Raw genomic sequence first — 19,921 nt, forward strand, 5'->3', positions numbered from 1 at the left:
TTTAACAAAAATCCTCAAGTCGAAGTGAGAAAACCATGGCATAAAGAGCTTAGTTGTCTGTCCAGAGTCACCCTCCTGGTAAGAGGGAGAGCCAGCATTCAGTCCAGGAAGTCCTGCCCCAGAGACTTTGCTGTGAACCGTTTGTTGAAAACCAGGCTCCAGCCCGCAGGGGGCAACGCCCAAACGCTGCAGGGGACATTTCATGCTTGCTTTGTTTGATCCAGTGTTTCCTGGGAGCAGCAGTGTGTTTCGGGTATCAATCCCACATTTTGGCATAAATGCAAGCCTCACTATTCAGGGCTGTTTTTGTGAGCAAGTGTAGGGCACACCATGTCCGTAGATGTAGCAGTCGTTGAAGACGATGCTCACAATTTTCACGATGTGAGTAAAGCTGATGATAAACTGGTCAAAAGAACATAGAGCTCTCTGTAGAGAGTTTAAGTCTTACTAAGTTGTACTGGCATCGTCAACATTATTAAAGAGTCAATATCTGTCCCGTTCATTTGCTATCCAGACACCACAAGCAAGCGTTCTTTGAAGGTTGTAATGGGGCAACCCATGTCTTATGCTTCCTATCGCATGGGACTGAGGGCTGTGCCTGCTGATGATACCCAGGGAATACTTACTGATGTGACGAACGAATGAAGCTGGAAATCAGAATAACATTGCACCAGTTAGATCACTGTCTTGAAGAGACTAGGTTTAGTGTTGGTTGCCACATTTTAAAGTGAAATGAGTATTTCCTGGCTCTGTGAATAGGCCGCAGAAAGGCAGGTGAATGGGTGCAGTCATTCCCCAAGATGGAAGCTTGAAGTGATTACTCAAGTGATTACTCATAATACCAGGCACTTGCTGTTTCTGGGGCTGATGTATATTCCTAAATATTGGCATGCTTTTCCTATCTAAGAGAAGGCTTGAAGCCATCATTTATTTGTTTATTTTTGGCTGGGGCATTATGCAGCACCCCTTTCTACCTAGAATGAGATCTAGGGTGATTCTGAGAATGTGAGCGCTCCTTACCCAGTACCATGCATGGTGCTGGCATGGGTAAGCTTCCAAAATATGTCCTCAATATTGGCATAGTGGTTTCCAAAGCACAATCACAACTACTGCTCAATTTATCAATACTAAATTACAGACAAGTAAACTAAGGCCCAGGGAGCTGGTTGACTGTCTCAAGGTCACAAAGCAAGTAAGTGTCAAACTTAGAACAATGACCATAAATGTCGAACTCTAGTTTTGCTAATACCCGAGTGTCACTTATTTTGTGTAATAGTTACATTTGTTGACATGATGCCAATGTTTTCATATATTATCTACCTACATTTTTAAAACACCCTATCTTAGAACAGATACCAGCCTCTGGATGATCTCTCCAAACTTATCTCAGACCACTGTCCTACCAAGCGGCAGCTTCTGGAAGACACCACACTTCTTCCTGCCCCAGAGCATGTGTGCTTGCTGTTGGTTCTACCGGAATGCTCCTCTCTTACCCTTCACACTGCCAGCACCTTGTCATCCTTCGAGTTTCACTTTGAATGCCCTCTCCAACAAGAGGCCATCCTGGATCTTCCTAAGTAGACTCTCCCTGTTAGTCTCTCTCATAGCACTGTATTTGTTTCCTGTTTTAGATGGACTGCTCTCTGTATTCATTCTACTTACTTGCTTGGTTGAATATTATCAGTCTTCCCCAAGAATGAAAGGGCAGGACCATGTCCGTCCCATCACATGGAGTATCTTGACAATGCCTTGCACATAGCAGGTCCTCAAAGAAAATGTGTCAAATGACATAAGGAACAGAACTGAGCTGACTTCTGCATTGCACAGCAAGCTGGTTTTATCTTTCTTATGAAAAACTTTAATGCTGAACTAAATTTCTTTCTGGGAGTAGTATAGATAGAAGGTTGATGACAGGCAGCATTTGCAAGCAGATTGGCCAGTTTGGGGCTGTTGAGCTAACCCAGGAACATTAAGAGAGAGGGTGACTTGGGCTTACAGTGGTGGCTCTGGGACTGGAGAGCAGGTGAGCTCAAAGATATTAAGACTGTGACTGCCTAGGAGGGGCTAGAAGAGGAGTGAAGGACAGAACCTGGACAAAGTTGTAACCTGAGCCCACCCATTCTCCTCAGCCTGCCCACCCTGGCTTGAACAGTTCCTTGGCTTCCTGAACATCTATGAGCCTGACTTCCCTAAAGGTTTGTAGACCTGAGGGGGTTAGTGTTCTCAGGAGAGGGTGAGGTTCCAGAGAACAAAGGGCTCAGGTCCCAGGACTGGGGAGGAGTCCTGGGACCTGCATCTCACTTTTAGGGAACTGGGGTCCTATTTATCCACATGTCCTGTTTATCCACAAATAAATATCTAGGAATCTTCCAGTCTGTGCTTGACCTGATCATCTTTCTCCTACAGATCCCATGATCACAGATGTGTTTAATTTCTTCTTCCACTGGATTGAGGAGTGGGCACCTGCCTTCCCTGCCTTTCCCCTCCAAGACCATGATCCTTCCCTCTGCATCCTTCCTGTTCTATCACCACTCACTCAGGCATCCCACCAACTGGACAACCTGGCCCTCTAGTGCCCTTTCTTACTTAAGCTGCTCCTTAGGAAGACAGAAGAGAACACAAGCAAGCTACTGTCTGTCCAAAAAATGGGCTCGGACACATTATACTTCTGGGTCTGTTGTTTTCTTTCTAGACAGGCATCTACTTGGCTGGTTTTTGTTTCTCCGGTGGAACTCTGACTAATACAAATTTTGGTAGCAAGAATTTTCTAGAGGAACAGAATCTTAATGAGTTTTTTAAATTCATTCTGGATTTCATGAATGATTTTTCCATTAGAATTCATTGGAAAGACACTGATGACCCTATTGCCAATGGTAAAGAGGACACTGCTAGCCCAGGGCCTGATGTTGCAAAATGCAAAACATCACTATTAGATAATGCTAATCAAATACTTGTAATAGGCAAGGTTTGGTGACCATGTATTTGATGACATATTGCATTTTAGTTACCCTAAGGAGCATAAGATTGACTAGTTGTTCCATGCTGTACTGGAAAAGTAGGGAAATAATGATGTGAAGGATTCAAATTCTCAGACCACAAAAGAAATAAATGACTTGAAAGCTTCTATGTCAGCATTGTGCCCTATGTCAGCACCACTGTGCCCTAAAGCCCCAGGCCTTCACCAGGGCTCAGATTTCGGAGAACTAAACCCAGAGCATCATTCTCTCTGTGTCACAATTATAAGCAAATTAAATTCCATATCTTGTAGGTGTCAAATTATAGTGAGAACACTGAGCAATGGGAACCTGAAAATTGGAATGGGGACATATGGGATATCCCCATGAAGCTGGAGACATCAAACCCCTATAATCTACTGAGTCTTCTTTCATTTGGGGAATACATCCATTCCAGTTATGTATTCCAGAAGCAGAGAAATAACCTCAGGATAAGTTAGGGTATACAGCACTAGCTAGGAGGCAATAACTTGAAGGGTTAAAGAAAGGCTCTTCAAGGGGCTGAATATGCTATAAATCAATGTCCAACATATGGTTCTCTTACTCTACAGTCAGGGTTCACCCATCCAGGACTCAAGAGATGGAAATGGGACAGGCACCACACATTGTTACCCCTAGTGACCCAATTAGCCACATCATTGGTGCTTATTCCTGTAACATGTGCTCTGTTGGCCTAGTGATCTTAGTTCCAAAGGCAGGAGTGCTTCCACCAAGACACACAGGATGATTACGTTGAACTGCATGTGAACATATCTCCTGGCCACTTTGGTCTTCTCATGGGTCTGAATCAAAAGCAATTACTGTACTGGATTTATCCTGATTGCAAAGGGGAAATTAGTAGTTTCCTTACCAATGAAGGTGAGAAGAATTATGCTTGGAATAGAGGAAGTACATGGGGCATCTCTTAGAACTACCATGCCCTGTCATTAAAGTAAACTGAAAAATGCCACTGCCCAGTTGAGGCAGGACTGGTTATGGCCCAGGTACTTCAAGAAATAAGGTTTGGGTCACCCCACCAGGCCAAAAACCACAACAGGTATGGTGCTTACTAAGGGTAAAGCAAATATGGAATGGGTAGTGGGAGAAGGTATTTATAAATGCTAGCTTTGGTCATGCCACAGGTTGTAGAAATAAGGAGTATATTGTTTCTAGCACTTTTCTTTATTTGTTGTGAATTTGGTTATATATGTGTGTACCTGTGTGTCAGAGTTTTCTTCCTTGTCTTACATCCTCCAGATAAAAGGTAAGATGTAATTATGTTAAATATATATTATAGTCCTGAAGATATAGGATTTCAGGGAGAAGAAAAAATATGCTCCAATGACTTTGTTTTGTGGCTAGGGACAAGGGTCAACATACTTTCAATTATATTAAGGACACTTGGTGGAAGGGTGACTGTATTCTAGTTAATGGGCAGATCAAGTATGGTTTAAAGAGATGTATGAATGCCAAGTGGACTACAGTTGGACTGTGAAGACTAGTTTTGTGGGTCGACTTGGACTGGATGTAGTACCAGTTATTCAATTAAATAAAAGTCTTGGTGTTTCACTAAAAGATTTATAGATATGGTTCAGATCTGTAGTCAATTGAATTTAAGAAAGGGATAGTTCCTTGATTCACAGGGAGGCCCAATACCCTCATTGAATGGCCTTAAGAGCAGACTTTAAGAAGGTGGAAAATGCAGAAGAGATTCTCCCTTAGAGCTTCTTCAACACCTTGGTTGTGGCCCAGTGAGACCCTTTTCAGATTTCTGGTCTCCTGAACTACAAGATGATCAATTTGTGCTCTTTTAAGGGACTAAGTTTTTGTCATTTGGTAGAATGGTAAGAGAAAAGAGTACAGGGAAAGAACATCAGACAGGAATGGAAAACAACAGGAGAAGCCAGACAGGCTGGAGACAGGTGCAGAATCAAGAGTTACACACACAGTCAGAACTAAAGCTGGGTAAGAGAAGGGTAACAGAAAACTAGTAGGAATCCTGGAAAAGGGTGAGACAGAGAAAGGCAGACAGTCTGACGGGCAAGAGGAGGAGATCACAGAGGCTGGCATGAGTGGGGCAGAAAACAGGAGATGAGAGACGGACAGGAAGACAGGATAGCAGGCAGGAGGGCCTCAGGGTTCACACTTGTCTGCACAGGTTTTAGAGGAGCTTCCTGAGATGCAGGTGGATCCCATTCTTGGACCTCAACACAATTCTTGGCCAGGGACAGGGACCCTGGAAGGATCTGGTGCCAGCTCAAAGCGGAGCAGGGTCAGGGCCACCGCCACCTTCATCTCGCTCATGGCAAACTGCTTCCCGATGCAGTTCCTGGGTCAGGGAGGGAAAAGGAAATGAGAAGTGGCCTGAACCCCTCACTGGGACCAGCACATTCAGGACCCTCCTGCATGCGCCAGCCCCCATCCCTTTCCTTCCCGGACACACACACATCTCGACCCAAGCCTTGCTTCACACTCTGCCCCTGACCTTTGACAAAACCCACAGTCTTCCAGGACTAACTGCTGCTCCTACCTCTGCTGTCAGCAGGCCTGAAATCCTCTTACAAGAGAGTCAGCTCCTGAGGCACACAGCCAAGTCAAGTGATCACTACAACAGTTAATCCTTAGGTTGTTTGCTCTCTCCATAAGCCATTTCTGGTTTCACATAGGGAAAGCCAGAATAAGGTACCATAGGGAGCAGGCTGGGTCACATGTCAGGCCCTAACCGTCTGGGGGGCTAGAGGGACTCAGATCCTCAGAGAAAGGACAAAGTGGAATTGTGTAAGGAAGTCAGAATGAACACAGGGAAATATTGTGGTGGGTCAAGGCCTTAACAATGCTCAACGTGCTGCACCATCTCCCTCCCAGTTTGGGTCCAGACTCCAGGCTTCCCTTCAACCCTTCAGTCAACCAGCTGCTATAGACTCCATTTCTACTGCAGAAATGTCCCTGCCTGCCATCCCTCAGTCTCCTCACCCAGGCTTCTCTGTCTCCTGCCTCCCCTCCCTCTCCTGAAGCCCTGCCCAGCTCTGACTCTCCCAGGCCCTCCATCACAGCTAGGTCATGTCCACATGCCCCAGCTGGCATCAAAGTCCTCTCTGGCTTGTTCCCTCACTCACCTGTCACCTGTCCAGCTCCACCCCCCAGCTCAGCTCCTGCTGATGTGATTCCTGAGAATACCTTCCTTCCACCTGCCACATGCTCAAGCCTAAGGGCAATGACACCCTCCCCCTCTCTGTTGCCTGTACATCATACCTTGACTCTGAAGTCACTATAGTTATTTTTTTACTAAAGGACATGTTACATGTACAGGACAATGTGAGGTACATGGAACTTCCTATAGTGTATTCAATTAGTAAATGAGTGAGTGGAAGAATGAATGAATACTGTCTCTTTTGAGTGGTGGCATTTATCTCTTCACTGTGATCTCTTGGATGCAAGATCAATATCTTTCCTCTGCATTACCAACTCCTAGCAGAGGATTTGACACACAGAGACAGGCTTGATAAGTAGTCTTAGAATTGAATGATGTTTATTGCACTGAAAACAAAATCTTGAACGGAATAAAATATGAGTAACCATTAGGTCTGAGCTAGGAATAGAGCTGTCTAGCCCTCTCCTGTCTCTTCTGGCAGCCACGTGTCTTCTGGCGATGTCTAGGAGGAGGAATTTAATCCCAGGGTGAAATCAAATCCTAGGCCAGCATCTGCAAGAATAATTGGCTTAAAGCCCATTCTTGAAAGTGGATTCACTATTTGAAGAATTGATAGATTTATGCATTCCAAAAAAAACTTGTTTCTAGTAACTCTTGGGGAATTTCCTGAAGTTACTATTTAGAGGACAATTTCAGCAGCACTGGAGGATTTCACAGCAGCCACTCTGGAGAACAGTCATCCAGCTCCACAGCAACTTCAAGTTTGCTTTATGTTTTATACCCCAGGAAACTTTCAAATACCATGTGTCATGTATAAAACAGTGGCTTTTCTCTCAAAAACATTTTAATGTCCTCATTTGCATATATTTGCCCACTGGTGCAATTGGATTCTAAGTATGATATTAAGGTGTGTACAAGGGTGCCTGAGTGGCCCGGTCAGTTGTGTGTCCAACTTTGGCTCAGGTAATGATCTTGTGGCTTGTGGATTTGAGCCCCGCGTTGGCTCTGTGCTGACAGCTCAGAGCCTAGAGCCTGTTTCAGATTCTGTGTCTCCCTCTCTCCCTCTCCTGCTTGTGCTCTATCTCTCTCTCTCAAAATAAATAAACATTAAAAAAAATTTTTTTTAAGTGTGTGGAGCCCAGATCATGTGTACTGATTTGACACCTGGGAAAACTGTCAAGTGTATGTGAACATTACCATTACAAATATTTTGGATAGATGCAAACATAATGGCGACACAGATTAGTGGAATACTTCATGAATCCCTTAAGAGGCTACAGTAACTATTTCTGTATATGACTTAACTATTTGAGACATAAAAGGCAGCTGAGAATGGAAACAATGCAAAGTGATGCAGTGCGGGGACAGAATGGCGAGTTGAGTAGAAAAGACTGGCTTGAAATGTGTACAAAAGAAATCTATCAGATTCCATCCAGACTCAAAAATTGACAACACTTGAAATTAACATGTGAGAAAATTGATTGTGCAAAGTCATACTCATACACTGAATCAAACGCTAGAATGCATTGAGCTTTGGAACAGCCACCAACACTGAAGTGTGGCTGGAGATTGGGGAAGAGCAATGGGTCTAAGTCTCTCTGTCGTGCTGTGCTTACCAACTTTCTCTTGTACGTAGAGACACACACCTCTTTCCCAGCACACAGACATGCAAAAGCATATCTGTAGACACCCATGTAAACATAAGAGGTCACAAACATTGGATATGTTCCAGGTAAACAGTCCCCCACTCCCATCCTGGTACAAGTAACTCACCTTACTCCTCCTGAGAAGGGCAAGAAAGCATGACTGTGTCGAACAAAACCCAGTGCAAACTGTGAAGGGTCAAACACCTGCAGAGGGAGCACAAGGTTCAGGACAGGTGTGGTCAAGCCCCTCCTTCCTCCAGCCAACCACCAGACAGAACACCCAGAGGTGGGACAGGAGAATGGGTTTGTCTGGAGAGATCATCCCATCCCCTCCTTCCCAGACAATCACACCTTTGGGTTTGGCCACACCTCTAGGTTGTGGAAAGAAAGAGAGAAAGACAGGAAAGATACAAAGACAGAAAGATAGGAAGGAAGGAAGGAAGGAAGGAAGGAAGGAAGGAAGGAAGGAAGATGTAATGCCTCACAACTATTGAAGCATCTAAGTATCTATATTTGGCCTTATGCTTGCTTGTGGGCTAGGAAGATGGTTGCTGGAGGGTATTAAAGGCTGAACCACCAGTCTCTTATGGAATTTCACAGTCCCCAAGGAATGTACCCAAGAAGGAAGAGGCACACCAGCAGATGTGGGTTAGCTCTCACCTAATTGCCCCAGGATCACCTTCATGTAGTCTGGGTCATAGACTGCAAGGGTAACTTGGCTCCCCCATAGCCAGCGAGGACTGGCACACAGGTTCTCTGCCATTTTCTGAAGATTTTGTAGTTCCTGAACCTTTTGGAACAGGGATAGACAAATCAATAAAACCTTCCTCTTTAGGTTCACTGCTTGGAATGGTGGTAGAGAGTAGAATGGCCACAGGGCAATAGTTCTAGATATCATCAGTGATTAGGAGTTTCAAACTGTTTCTGATGTGCCAGACTCTGATCCAGATTCCAGATTCAGTGAACTTATGTTCTAGTGTGGGAGTGGAGGTGGGGAAGACAATCGGGCTTAGAATCTGAAGTATCCTTCAATTAGTTAAGGAGCCTGCTCTGTGCTCCCAGGTCATGGCCATCATTGGGTTGCTATTCTCCTTAGATTCAGTGTAGGGACTGCCCAGTGGGAGCTCTTCCCACAAAGCTATGTTACTTTGTCCTCCAGGATCCCCTCATACCTGCACAGCAGGGGCTCTGTGTCCTGTTTCTTCCTAGAGACATGCCTCCTTTTTGATCACATGCTCTCCTCCTCTAGGAGACCCCAAGGAACCAAATGGTGCCATGCCTGGCTATTCCCCTCTCTGGGCCATTCTGAGGGCCACTGGTCTGTCAGCTGCCTGGATAAGTACTAAGGAGCTGCCATCTGTCCCTGAGCAGGTCTGGCCAGGGCCAGGTGAGACTCTCGTAGAGGAGATGGTACCCATGGTGGCAGTGGCAGGTACCCTGTCATGAGCACCCAGCATCCACTGGCCTTCAGGATGCGGCCACTCAGTGCAGGCCATGCTCTACTAAAACTGTGACCACCAAAAAATGTCCCCCAAGGGAGGCACAAGGACAGAAGGTGGACAGAAACTAAAGGGGCAGCACAGACAATGGTCAGGTGTTGTGGGCTCTGCTGGCTAGCAGTCAGCCTGAGACAGGTGGGAGGCCCTGGGGAAATAATGAGCCGTTGGGTCATGTATTTCCCACAGTGAAGTTCCCCTTTCATGGTTCCTTGTGGATTTCACCCCTAGGTAGTGCAGCAAGTTGGCTTACCCACAACATGCATGTCCTTCATAGTTATTAACATTATTTTCAATTTTTATCAATTAGAGTATAATTGTCTCCTTGCTCTGTGCCAGGAAACATTCAGAGATTAGAAGAACTAACATGAGACTGTAATCATCATCATTATCCCCATTTTACAGATGAAGAGAGGCATAGAGCAGGTATTTGAAATATGTGGCAAAGATAGGATAGAATCAGCCATGTTGGGTGTAGAGATTAGGTAAAAGTATTATCTTTAATAAAAAATTTTTTGAAGATAGGAGTTAAGATTGTGGAGAAGTAGAGGGACACTAGGCTTTTCTTATCCCTCCAACATAGCTGTATTGGGGTCAGATCACTTACAATACCCAGGAAATTAATCTGTAGAGTGGCAGAAGGATCTCCACACTTGGAGGGAAACAGTTTGGCAGGTGCATGGATGTGAGTTGGGAGAGAGAAAAATAGCCATGCTACAGAGGGGGAGGGAACCCCTTCCATAGAGAGACAAAAGGGAAAGAAAGAGAGAGGGGTTGCAATAAAGTGGCATCAAATTAGCACAAGAGGAAAACATCTCTGGAGTGAGAAGTACTGAGTCCAGGTTATTATTTTTTTGATGTTTTGTTTTGTTTTTGCAACTCAAACTCTCATGATTTGGAAGTGCATGACTTTCTCTGCAAGTGCTCCTGGGAAGGAGGGAGCTGGCCCTGGAGTGCATAGCATGGTGTAGTCATCTCCAGGGTGCACTGGGAGAGAATAAACCTCTTCTTGGAATACTTTGGGAAGAGGGCTTATTGCCTCCCCAAGAACAAAAGACCTGGTAGCTTCCAGCCAAAGGTCTTTCATCAGCAGGGTGGAGAGGCTCTACTCTGGAGGAGGGGAGTGGATCTGCACCACGAAAGCTCCTTTAAGACTTGGGTTTTTGAATCCCAGCCCTTGTTCCAAGAAGATGCAGGAGAGCAGAACAAACTGATTTTCTTCACTATTCTATGAGGGCTACTTGAACAGCAGGGGTTGAGATCTCTGGTACAGGGACTAGGGATTGGGGGCACCATTTCCCCCCAACAACAAACTCACTGGGACTTCAGAGCAACACAGAGGCCTCCAGTGGAGGTGGGACTTGCTTACACATAACCTTGTCCCTCTGTGCCTGTCAACTGCTTATTTACTGGAGCAAGACTGACTGACCCGATGCAGCCAGCCTCTCCTCCAGACTAGTACAGCCACCATATCCAGGCATCATCAGAGGCTCTTTTATAATTTGTTTCCTCCTTTTTTTTTTTTCTTTTGGAATCAGACTCATACTTCCTTTTTTTTCATTTCCTTTTCTCTCTTTTTCTTTGGTATCAAGATTTTTTATTCTTTTCTTTTTCCTTTTTTCTTTTCCTTTTTTTCAACTTTTTCTTTTCTTCTTTTTTGAAATCAGCCTTATAGGGTTCTTTGGGGGGGGTTGTCTGTTTGATTTCCTTTTTTCCTTTCCTTTTCTCTTTTTTTAACATCAGGCTCCCTACCCCCTTTTTTCCCAGGGTTACTTTAACAAATAAAAACACACCTAGCTAAAGGTCCAAACACTCCACCACTGCAAGCAAGGAGGAGCTCTGCAGAGGACTGACCAGTGGGAAAGAGCAGCCAAAACGCAACAGAAGAGTGCACACAAACACAAAATATACCAGAAACACTTCCTGGAGTGCCAGGCCCTGGATAATGTATGACCCCTTTTTAATATAGTAGTACTCTCAGGTGCAAGAAACATAATATGCTTTTAAAACCTGCATGGAGCGCCTGGGTGGCACAGTCGGTGGAGCGGCCGACTTCAGCTCAGGTCATGATCTCACAGTTTGTGAGTTCGAGCCCCGCGTCAGGCTCTGTGCTGACAGCTCGGAGCCTGGAGCCTACTTCAGATTCTGTGTCTCCCTCTCTCTCTACCCCTCCCCTGCTCATACTCTGTCTCTCTCTCTCAAAAATGAATAAACCTAAAAAAAATTTAAAAAAACATGCAAAAGACAGAAGCTTAACCAAAATGACAATACAGAGGAATTCTCCCCAGAAGGAAGGTCAAGAATAAATCACAGCCAGGGACTTGCTCAAAGCAGATATAAGCATATATCTGAACAACAGTCATGAGACTACTAGCTGGGCTTGAAAAAAGCATAGAAGACACCAGAGAAACCCTTGATACAGAAATCAAAGCCTAACAACTAGTCAGGATGAATTAAGAATTGCTAAAGCTGAAATGCAAAATAAACTATATACAGTGACAGTAAGGATTGAAGAAGCAGAGGAGAGAATAGGTGAAATAAAAGATAAAATTATGGAAAATAATGAAGCTAAAAAATAAGGAAAGGAAATTACTAGATCACAAAGGGAGACTTAGAGAACTAAGTGATTCCATGAAACAAAACAATATCCATATTATGGGAGTCCAAGAAGAAGAAGAATGAGACAAAGGAGCAGAAGGATTATGTGAACAAATTATAACTGAGAACTTCCCTAATCTGGGGAAGAAAATAGGCATCCAAGTCCAAGATGCACAGAGACCTCCCTTCAAAATCAATAAAAATAGGCCAACACCATGACATACCATAGTGAAACCTGCAAAATACAAAGATAAAGAGAGAATTTTGAAAGCAGCTAGAGACAAAAGGTCCTTAACCTACAAGGGTAGACAAATAAGCTTAGTGGCAGACCTGTCCACTGAAACTTGGCAGGCCAGAAGGGAGTGGCAATGTGCTAAAGAGGAAAAATATGTAGCCAAGAATCCTTTATCCAGCAAGGCTGTCATACAGAATAAAAGGAGAGATTAAAAAAAAAAAAAAAAACAAACCTTCCCTGCAAGAAATTTTAAGGGAGATTCTCTGAGTGGGGGGAAAAAAATGAAGACTAAAGCAATAAAGACTACAAAGTACCAGAGAACATCACCAGAAACACCAAATCTACAGATAACACAATGGCACTAAATTCATATCTTTGAATAATCACTCTGAATGTAAATGGACTAAATGCTCCAATCAAAAGACACAGGGTATCAGAATGAATAAAAAACAAGAACCATCTATATGCTGCCTACAGGAGACTCATTTTAGACCTAAGGACACCTGCAGATTGAAAGCGAAGGGATGGAGAACCATCTATTGAGCTAATGGATGTCAAAATAAAGTTGAAGTTGCCATACTTATCTCAGACAAAATAGATTTTAAAACAAAGACTGTAACAAAAGATGAAGGATATTATATCATAATTAAGGGGTTCATCCATCAAGAAGATCTAACAATTGTAAACATCTATGCCCTCAACTTGAAGCACCCAAATCTATAAATCAATCAAACACAAACATAAAGAAATTCACTGATAATAATACAATAATAGTAGGAGATTTTAACACCCCATTTACAGCAATGGGTAGATCATCTAAGCAGAAAATCAACAAGGAAACAATGGCTTTGAATAACAGACCCACTAGACCAGACGGACTTAACAGATATATTCAGAACATTTCATCCTAAAGCAACAGAATACACATTCTTCTCAAGTACACATCAAACATTTTCCAGAATAGATCACATAGTGGGTCACAAATTAGCCCTCAACAAGTAAAAATGATTGAGAACATGCCATGCGTATTTTCAGATCACAATGCTATGAAACTTGAAATCAACCACAAGAAAAAATTTGGAAAGCCCTCAAATACTTGGAGGTTAAAGAGCATCCTACTAAAGAATGAATGGGGGCTCACGTGGTTGGCTCAGTTGGTTAAGTATCCAACTTTGGCTCAGGTCATGATGTCACAGTTTGTGAGTTCAAACCGCATGTCAGGCTCTGTGCTGACAGCTCAGAGCCTGGAGCCTGCTTTGGATTCTGTGTCTACCTCTCTCTGCCCCTCCCCCACTCACGCTCTTTCCCTATCTCCCCAAAATAAAGAAAAGTTAAAAATTTTTTAATAAAATAAAAGAATGAATGGGTTAACCAGAAAATTAAAGAAGAAACAAAAAATACATGGAAGCAAATGAAAATGAAAACACAACAATCCAAACCCTTTGGGATGTAGCAAAGGCAGTCCTAAGAAGAAACTACATTGAAATTCAAGACTATCTCAAGAAGCAAAAAGCTCCTAAATACACAACCTAACCTTACACCTAAAGGAGCTAGAAAAGGAGTAGCAAATAAAGCCCAAATCCAGCAGAAGAAGGGAAATAATAAAGATTAGAGCAGAAATAGGGGTGCCTGGGTGGCTCAGTTCAGTTAAGCATCCAACTTTGGCTCAGGTCATGATCTCACAGTTCATGAGTTTGAGACCCATGTTGGCTCTGTGCTGACAGCTTGGAGCCTGGAATCTGCTTCATATTCTCTTTCTCTTCTCTCTCTCCCGCCCCCCACTGGTCCTGCTTGTGCTTTCTCTCAAAAATAAATAAACATTTAAAAATAAATAAAGATTAAGCAGAAATAAATGAGATAGAAACAGACAATAAGACAGATCAATAAAAGTAAAAGCTAGTTTCTTTGAAAGAATTAAATAAAATTGATAACCCCCTAGCCAGACTTCTCAAAAAGAAAAGAGAGAGTACTCAAGTAGATAGAATCATGAATGAAAGGAGAGAGATCACAGCTAACACCACAGAAATACAAGCAATTATAGTAAGAGAATACTATGAAAGTTATATGCCAACAAACTGGACAATCTGGAAGAAATGGACAAATTCCTAGACATTCACACACTACCAATACTGAAACAGGAAGAAATAGAAAAATTTAACAGGCTCATAACCAGCAAAGAAATTGAACCAGTTATCAAAAATCTCCCAACAAAGAGTCTTGGGCCAGATAACTTCCCAGGGGAATTCTACCAGACATTTTTTTTTTTTTAATATACGAAATTTATTGTCAAATTGGTTTCCATACAACACCCAGTGCTCATCCCAAAAGGTACCCTCCTCAATACCCATCACCCACCCTCCCCTCCCTCCCACCCCCCATCAACCCTCAGTTTGTTCTCAGTTTTTAACAGTCTCTTATGTTTTGGCTCTCTCCCACTCTAACCTCTTTTTTTTTTTTTCCTTCCCTTCCCCCATGGGTTTCTGTTAAGTTTCTTAGGATCCACATAAGAGTGGAACCATATTCTACCAGACATTTAAAGAAGAGTTAATACCTATTCTTCTCAAAATTTTCCAAAAAAAAAAAAAAAAAGAAATGAAAATAAAGTTTCCAAACTCATTTTATGAAGCCATCATTACCTTGACTCCAAAACCAAGACCCCACTAAAAAGGAGAATTACAGGTCAATATCCCTGGTTAATCTAGTTGCAAAAATTCTCAAGAAGATACTAAGAAATTGAATTCAAAAGTACATTAAAAGAAGTATTCACCATGATCAAGTGGGATTTTTTTCCTGGGCTGTAGGGCTGGTTCACAAACCAATCATTGTGATAAACCACGTTAATAAAAGAAAGGATAAGAACCATATGATCCTTTCAGTAGATGCAGAAAAAACATTTGACAAAATACAGCATCATTTCTTTTATTTATTTATTTTTTTAATTTATATCCAAGTTAGTTAGCATATAGTGCAACAATGATTTCAGGAGTAGATTCCTTAATGCCCCTTACTATTTAGCCCATCCCCCCCTCCCACAACCCCTCCAGTAACCCTCTGTTTATTCTCCCTATTTAAGAGTCTCTCTTTTTTTTATGTTTATTTATTTTTGAGAGAGAGAGAGAGTGTGTGTGTGTGTGTGTGAGCAGGGGCAGGGGAGGAGCAGAGAAAGGGAGAGCCACAGAACTCGAAGTGGGCTCCAGGCTCTGTGCTGTCAGCACAGAGCCCAATGTAGGGCTTCAACTCATGAACTGTGGTGAGATCATGACCCGAGCTGAAGTCAGACGCCCAACTGAGTGAGGTACCCAGATGCCCTAAGAGTCTCTTATGTTTTGTCCCCCTCCCTGTCTTTATATTATTTCTGCTTCCCTTCCCTTATGCTCATCTGTTTTGTATCTTAGAGTCCTCATATGAGTGAAGTCATAAGATATTTGTCTTTCTCTGACTGACTAATTTCACTTAGCATAATACCCGCTAGAATTCCATCCATGTAGTTGCAAATGGCAAGATTTCATTCTTTTTGATTTCCAAGTAATACTCCATCATTCATATATATATATATATATATATATATATATATATATATATATCTCACACACACATATATATATATATATATATATATATATATATCTCACACATCTTCTTTATCCATTCATCCATCGATGGACATGATGGACATTTGGCTCTTTCCATACTTTGGCTATTGTTGATAGTACATCTTTTCTTGATAAAAACAATAAAGTAGGGATAAAGGAACATACCTCAACATCATAAAAGCCATATATGAAAGACCCACAGCTAATATCATCCTCAATGGGGGAAAACTGAGAGCTTTGCCCATAAGGTCAGGAACATGACAGGGATGTCCACTTTCACCACTGTTGTTCAACATAGTGCTGGAGATCCTAGCCTCAGCAATCAGACAACAAAAAGAAATAAAAAACATACAAAGCATCAAAGATGAAGTCAAACTTTCTTCTCAGATGACATGATACTCTACATGGAAAACCTGAAAGACTCCACCTAAAAACTGCTAGAACTGATACGTGAATTCAGAAAAGTCACAGGATAAAAAATCAACGTACAGAAATCAGTTGCATTTCTACACACAGATAAGGAAGCAGCAGCAGGAGAAATCAAGGAATCTATCCCATTTGCAGTTGCACCCAAACCCATAAAATACCTAGGAATAAACCGAACCAAAGAGGTAAAAGATTTGTACACTGAAAACTATAGAAAGCTTATGAAAGAAATGGAAGAAGACACAAAGAAGTGGAAAAACATTCCATGCTCATGGATTGAAAGAACAAATATTGTTAAAATGTTGATACTACCCAAAGCAACCTACACATTCAATGCAATCCCTATCAAAATAACACCAGCATTCTTCACAGAGCTAGAACAAACAATCCTAAAATTTGTATGAAAACAGAAAAGATCCTGAATAGCCAAAGTAATGTTGAAAAAGAAAACCAAAGCTGGAGGCATCATAATTCCAGACTTCAAGATGTATTACAAAGCTGTAATCATCAAGACTATGGTACTGGCACAAAAACAGACATTCAGACCAATGGAACAGAATAGAGAACCCAGAAATGGATCCACAAACATATGGCCAACTAATCTTTGACAAAGCAGGAAAGAACATCCAATGGAAAAAAGACAGTTTCTTCAGCAAATGGTATTGGTAAAACTGGATGGTGACATGCAGAAGAATGAACCTGGACCACTTTCTTACACCATATGCAAAAATAAACTCAAAACAGATGAAAGACCTAAATGTAAGGCAGGAAGCCATCAAAATCCTAGAAGAGAAAACAGACAACAACGTCTTTGACCTCAGCTGCAGCAACTTCTTACTTGACATGTCTCCAGAGACAAGGGAAACAAAAACAAAAAGGAACTACTGGGACCTCATCAAGATAAAAAGCTTCTGCACAGCGAAGGAAACACTCAGCAAAACTAAAAAGCAACCAACAGAATGGGAGAAGTTATGTGCAAATGGCATATCAAATAAAAGGTTAGTATCCAAAATCTATAAAGAACTTATCCAACTCAACACTGAAAAAACTAACAATCCAGTGAAGAAATGGGAAAAAACATGAACATACACTTATCCAAAGAAGTCATCCACAAAACATGAAACTCTACATCTACCCCAACCTTTCCTTATTTCTTCTAAGTCAAGGTCAGTGACTTCTCTGCATATCCCAACTTCTCCCTCTTCTAGGAACCTGGTGAAGGGAGATAGGGAGCGGCAGAGAGTCCTTCCTATCCCTATGCTCTTGAATTCCTGTCCCTTTATTGGGGGTAGCGTCCTAATTATCTGCTTTATCATAGCCAAACTTTTTAGAGTTGATAATATTTTCTCCACAGTACTAATTGAATTGCCATCGTATTCCTTTTCCAACCCACTTCATTTTGGTTTCTATATCCATCATTTCAACAACTCCTCCTATGGTTACAACTGACTTCTACACCACTAATTCCAAGAAACACATTTTAAACTTGATCTTTGCTGTCTCAGGAGCACTGAACATCCATCTTTTACTTGAAGTGTTTCAACATTGTCTCCTTGTATCCCATAACACCTCGTGTTCCCCATGCCCCTCAGGTCTCTCTGCTTGCTCCTTTTCCTCCTCTGGAAGCTCACACTTCTCCACCCAGTTTCTAAGATATTGGGATTTCTCAAGGTAACAGACCAACACTGCTAGACACATTTGATGGTTTCCCCGTATCAATGTGGAGATCGGAACAACTGGTATGGCACACAAGCATTAAGGATGAAAGGAGAGAAAACTTTGGAATTCTCAGTATGGAGAGAAGGGGCTCAGGGAAAACTACTTTTCTGTTTGGGATTTCATTTCTTGATTCGTAAGACTGGATGAGGTCTAGATAATCCATAGAGTTCTTTCTAATCATAGCAAGTATCCATTGTTCTGTATCTGTCTGTCTTCCACCAGACTGTGAGTTGTCCCAGGGAGAGGCCTACCCTGGACCCATTTTTGTATCCTGGCATTTCCCAGGACTGACCGGTGCACAAGAGGCAGCAGTAAGGGAGGAGACTGGTTTTATGCCTCTTTTCTGAACATTTCCATTCTCTTACTCCTGGACTCTTGTGGGAGAAAATACAAAATGGAACCATGTGGCCTGGGCCCTCTGCATGGAACCTGTTATGTAAATTCCACTGGTTCCTCTGTCTTTTAACAACTGCTTGCCAATGTCCTCAGCATCACTGTAGCTGCCCCAGATTCCCGCCCTGCTCAGACATTCAATCCTCTCTGTCCTTGCCAGGACAGAAGATGCCTCAGAATTCTCTGAGAAAATTGAGGATACCTGGCATGAGAGATGTAATCTGTCCACTCCCTCCCTCTATCCTTCCTCCAATGTCTCTATGTTTGTCTTCCCAGGTGGACCCCTTCAAAACCACAACTACTATGTTGTCAGTTAAGAGCAGACCAAAGTGATGAGGGCCCAGCCTGAATACTTTCATAAAACTATTTGGGACTGGACATCAGTGAAGTTTCTGTGCCCCATCCCATCCAGCTCATTCCTTCTATTCAACACCCCACTCAACCCCTGGCCCTATTTTTTCTCTAATAGCCCATCTCTCAGCACCTTCCATTCTTCCTTTCTATCAGCACCGTCTCCCTTCAGAACAAGCACCAAGTTCCCCATTGTGAAAACAGCTGTCACTCTACTTTATTCTTTCTCTCCTCACCTCCCTTCCCACCTCTTACCTTAAGTTTATTCTCTTAGTAGACAAGCCCATTGACCTGGGATGCCTCCATTCCTTTGTTACTCTCTTGCTTTCTAGATCGTACATCTACATCTTATATTCCTCATCCTGCTGTTTCGTAAAAGCCCCCAGTATGTTTCCCTAGTTCAAGTCAATTAAATAACTATTTTTTGAGAGAGAGAGAGCAAGAGCAGTGCACACAAGCGGGGAAGGGGCAGAAGGAGAGGGAGAGAGAGAATCCCATGCAGGGTCTGCATTGTCAGTGCAGAGCCTGAGGGCTCAAACTCAGGAACAGTGAGATCATGACCTGAGTTGAAATCAAGAGTCAGACATTTAACTGACTGAGCCACCCAGGTGCCCCAGGAGAGAGACAATATTAAGCAGGCTTCACACCCAGCACAGAGCCAGAGGCGGGGCTTGATCTCATAACCATGAGTCAAGAGTCAGAGACTTAACTGACTGAGCCACCCAGGCGCCCCTAAACAACTATTTCTAAAGCAACTGCTATGCACCCAGCCTGGCTGGGCTCAAGAAAATCCAAGATTAAAAAAAATAAATCCTTCATCACCATGGAGTTTCCAGACCTAATGAGGAAGATAAGTTGAACATAAAAAGAGATACATAATGAGGCTGCATAGGACTGCTGACTATGGAATGAGTCATAAATGAAAACATAAACAAATGAAGTATCAAATGAGAGGTATGAAAATGAGTACTTTAATTGTTCACAGGCTGGGTGGTTAGAGAAGCATTCGTAGGGGAGGTAATTCTTGATGGTGGGCTCAAGAAGAACAGAAGACACTTGGGATGGGACATGTTGGGGACAAGGGGGAAAGGTGATTCTTCTTGCTCTGTTTTTCTCAATGAAGAGAAACATAGGGATCATCCTATATGTATTCCTTACTGCGTTCACATCCAGTCAGCTATCAACTCCATCAAAAACACTCTACAGGGCACGACACCTGAGTAGCTTTGCAGCGTAAGCATCGAACTCTTGATTTTGGCTCAGGTCATGATCTTACAGTTCGTGAGTTCAAACCCCATGTGGGGCTCCCCACTGACAGTA

The 19,921-nt window shown here is 42.6% G+C and overlaps 1 protein-coding gene across 1 annotated transcript; it reads right to left on the reverse strand.

The window, feature by feature from the left end:
* Nucleotides 1–5,056: 5,056 nt before the first annotated feature.
* Nucleotides 5,057–9,286, reverse strand: LOC128311783 (taurochenodeoxycholic 6 alpha-hydroxylase-like). Its single transcript, XM_053203255.1, has 4 exons — nucleotides 9,134–9,286; nucleotides 8,451–8,580; nucleotides 7,918–8,110; nucleotides 5,057–5,322 (listed from the first exon to the last, which is right to left on the reverse strand). Exons 1-4 carry the CDS (start codon nucleotides 9,284–9,286, stop codon nucleotides 5,199–5,201), a joined length of 600 nt encoding a protein of 199 aa, XP_053059230.1. The 3' UTR covers nucleotides 5,057–5,198.
* Nucleotides 9,287–19,921: the final 10,635 nt, after the last annotated feature.

Source organism: Acinonyx jubatus, chromosome C1, assembly GCF_027475565.1.
Source record: "Acinonyx jubatus isolate Ajub_Pintada_27869175 chromosome C1, VMU_Ajub_asm_v1.0, whole genome shotgun sequence".
Taxonomy (NCBI): Eukaryota; Metazoa; Chordata; class Mammalia; order Carnivora; family Felidae; genus Acinonyx; species Acinonyx jubatus.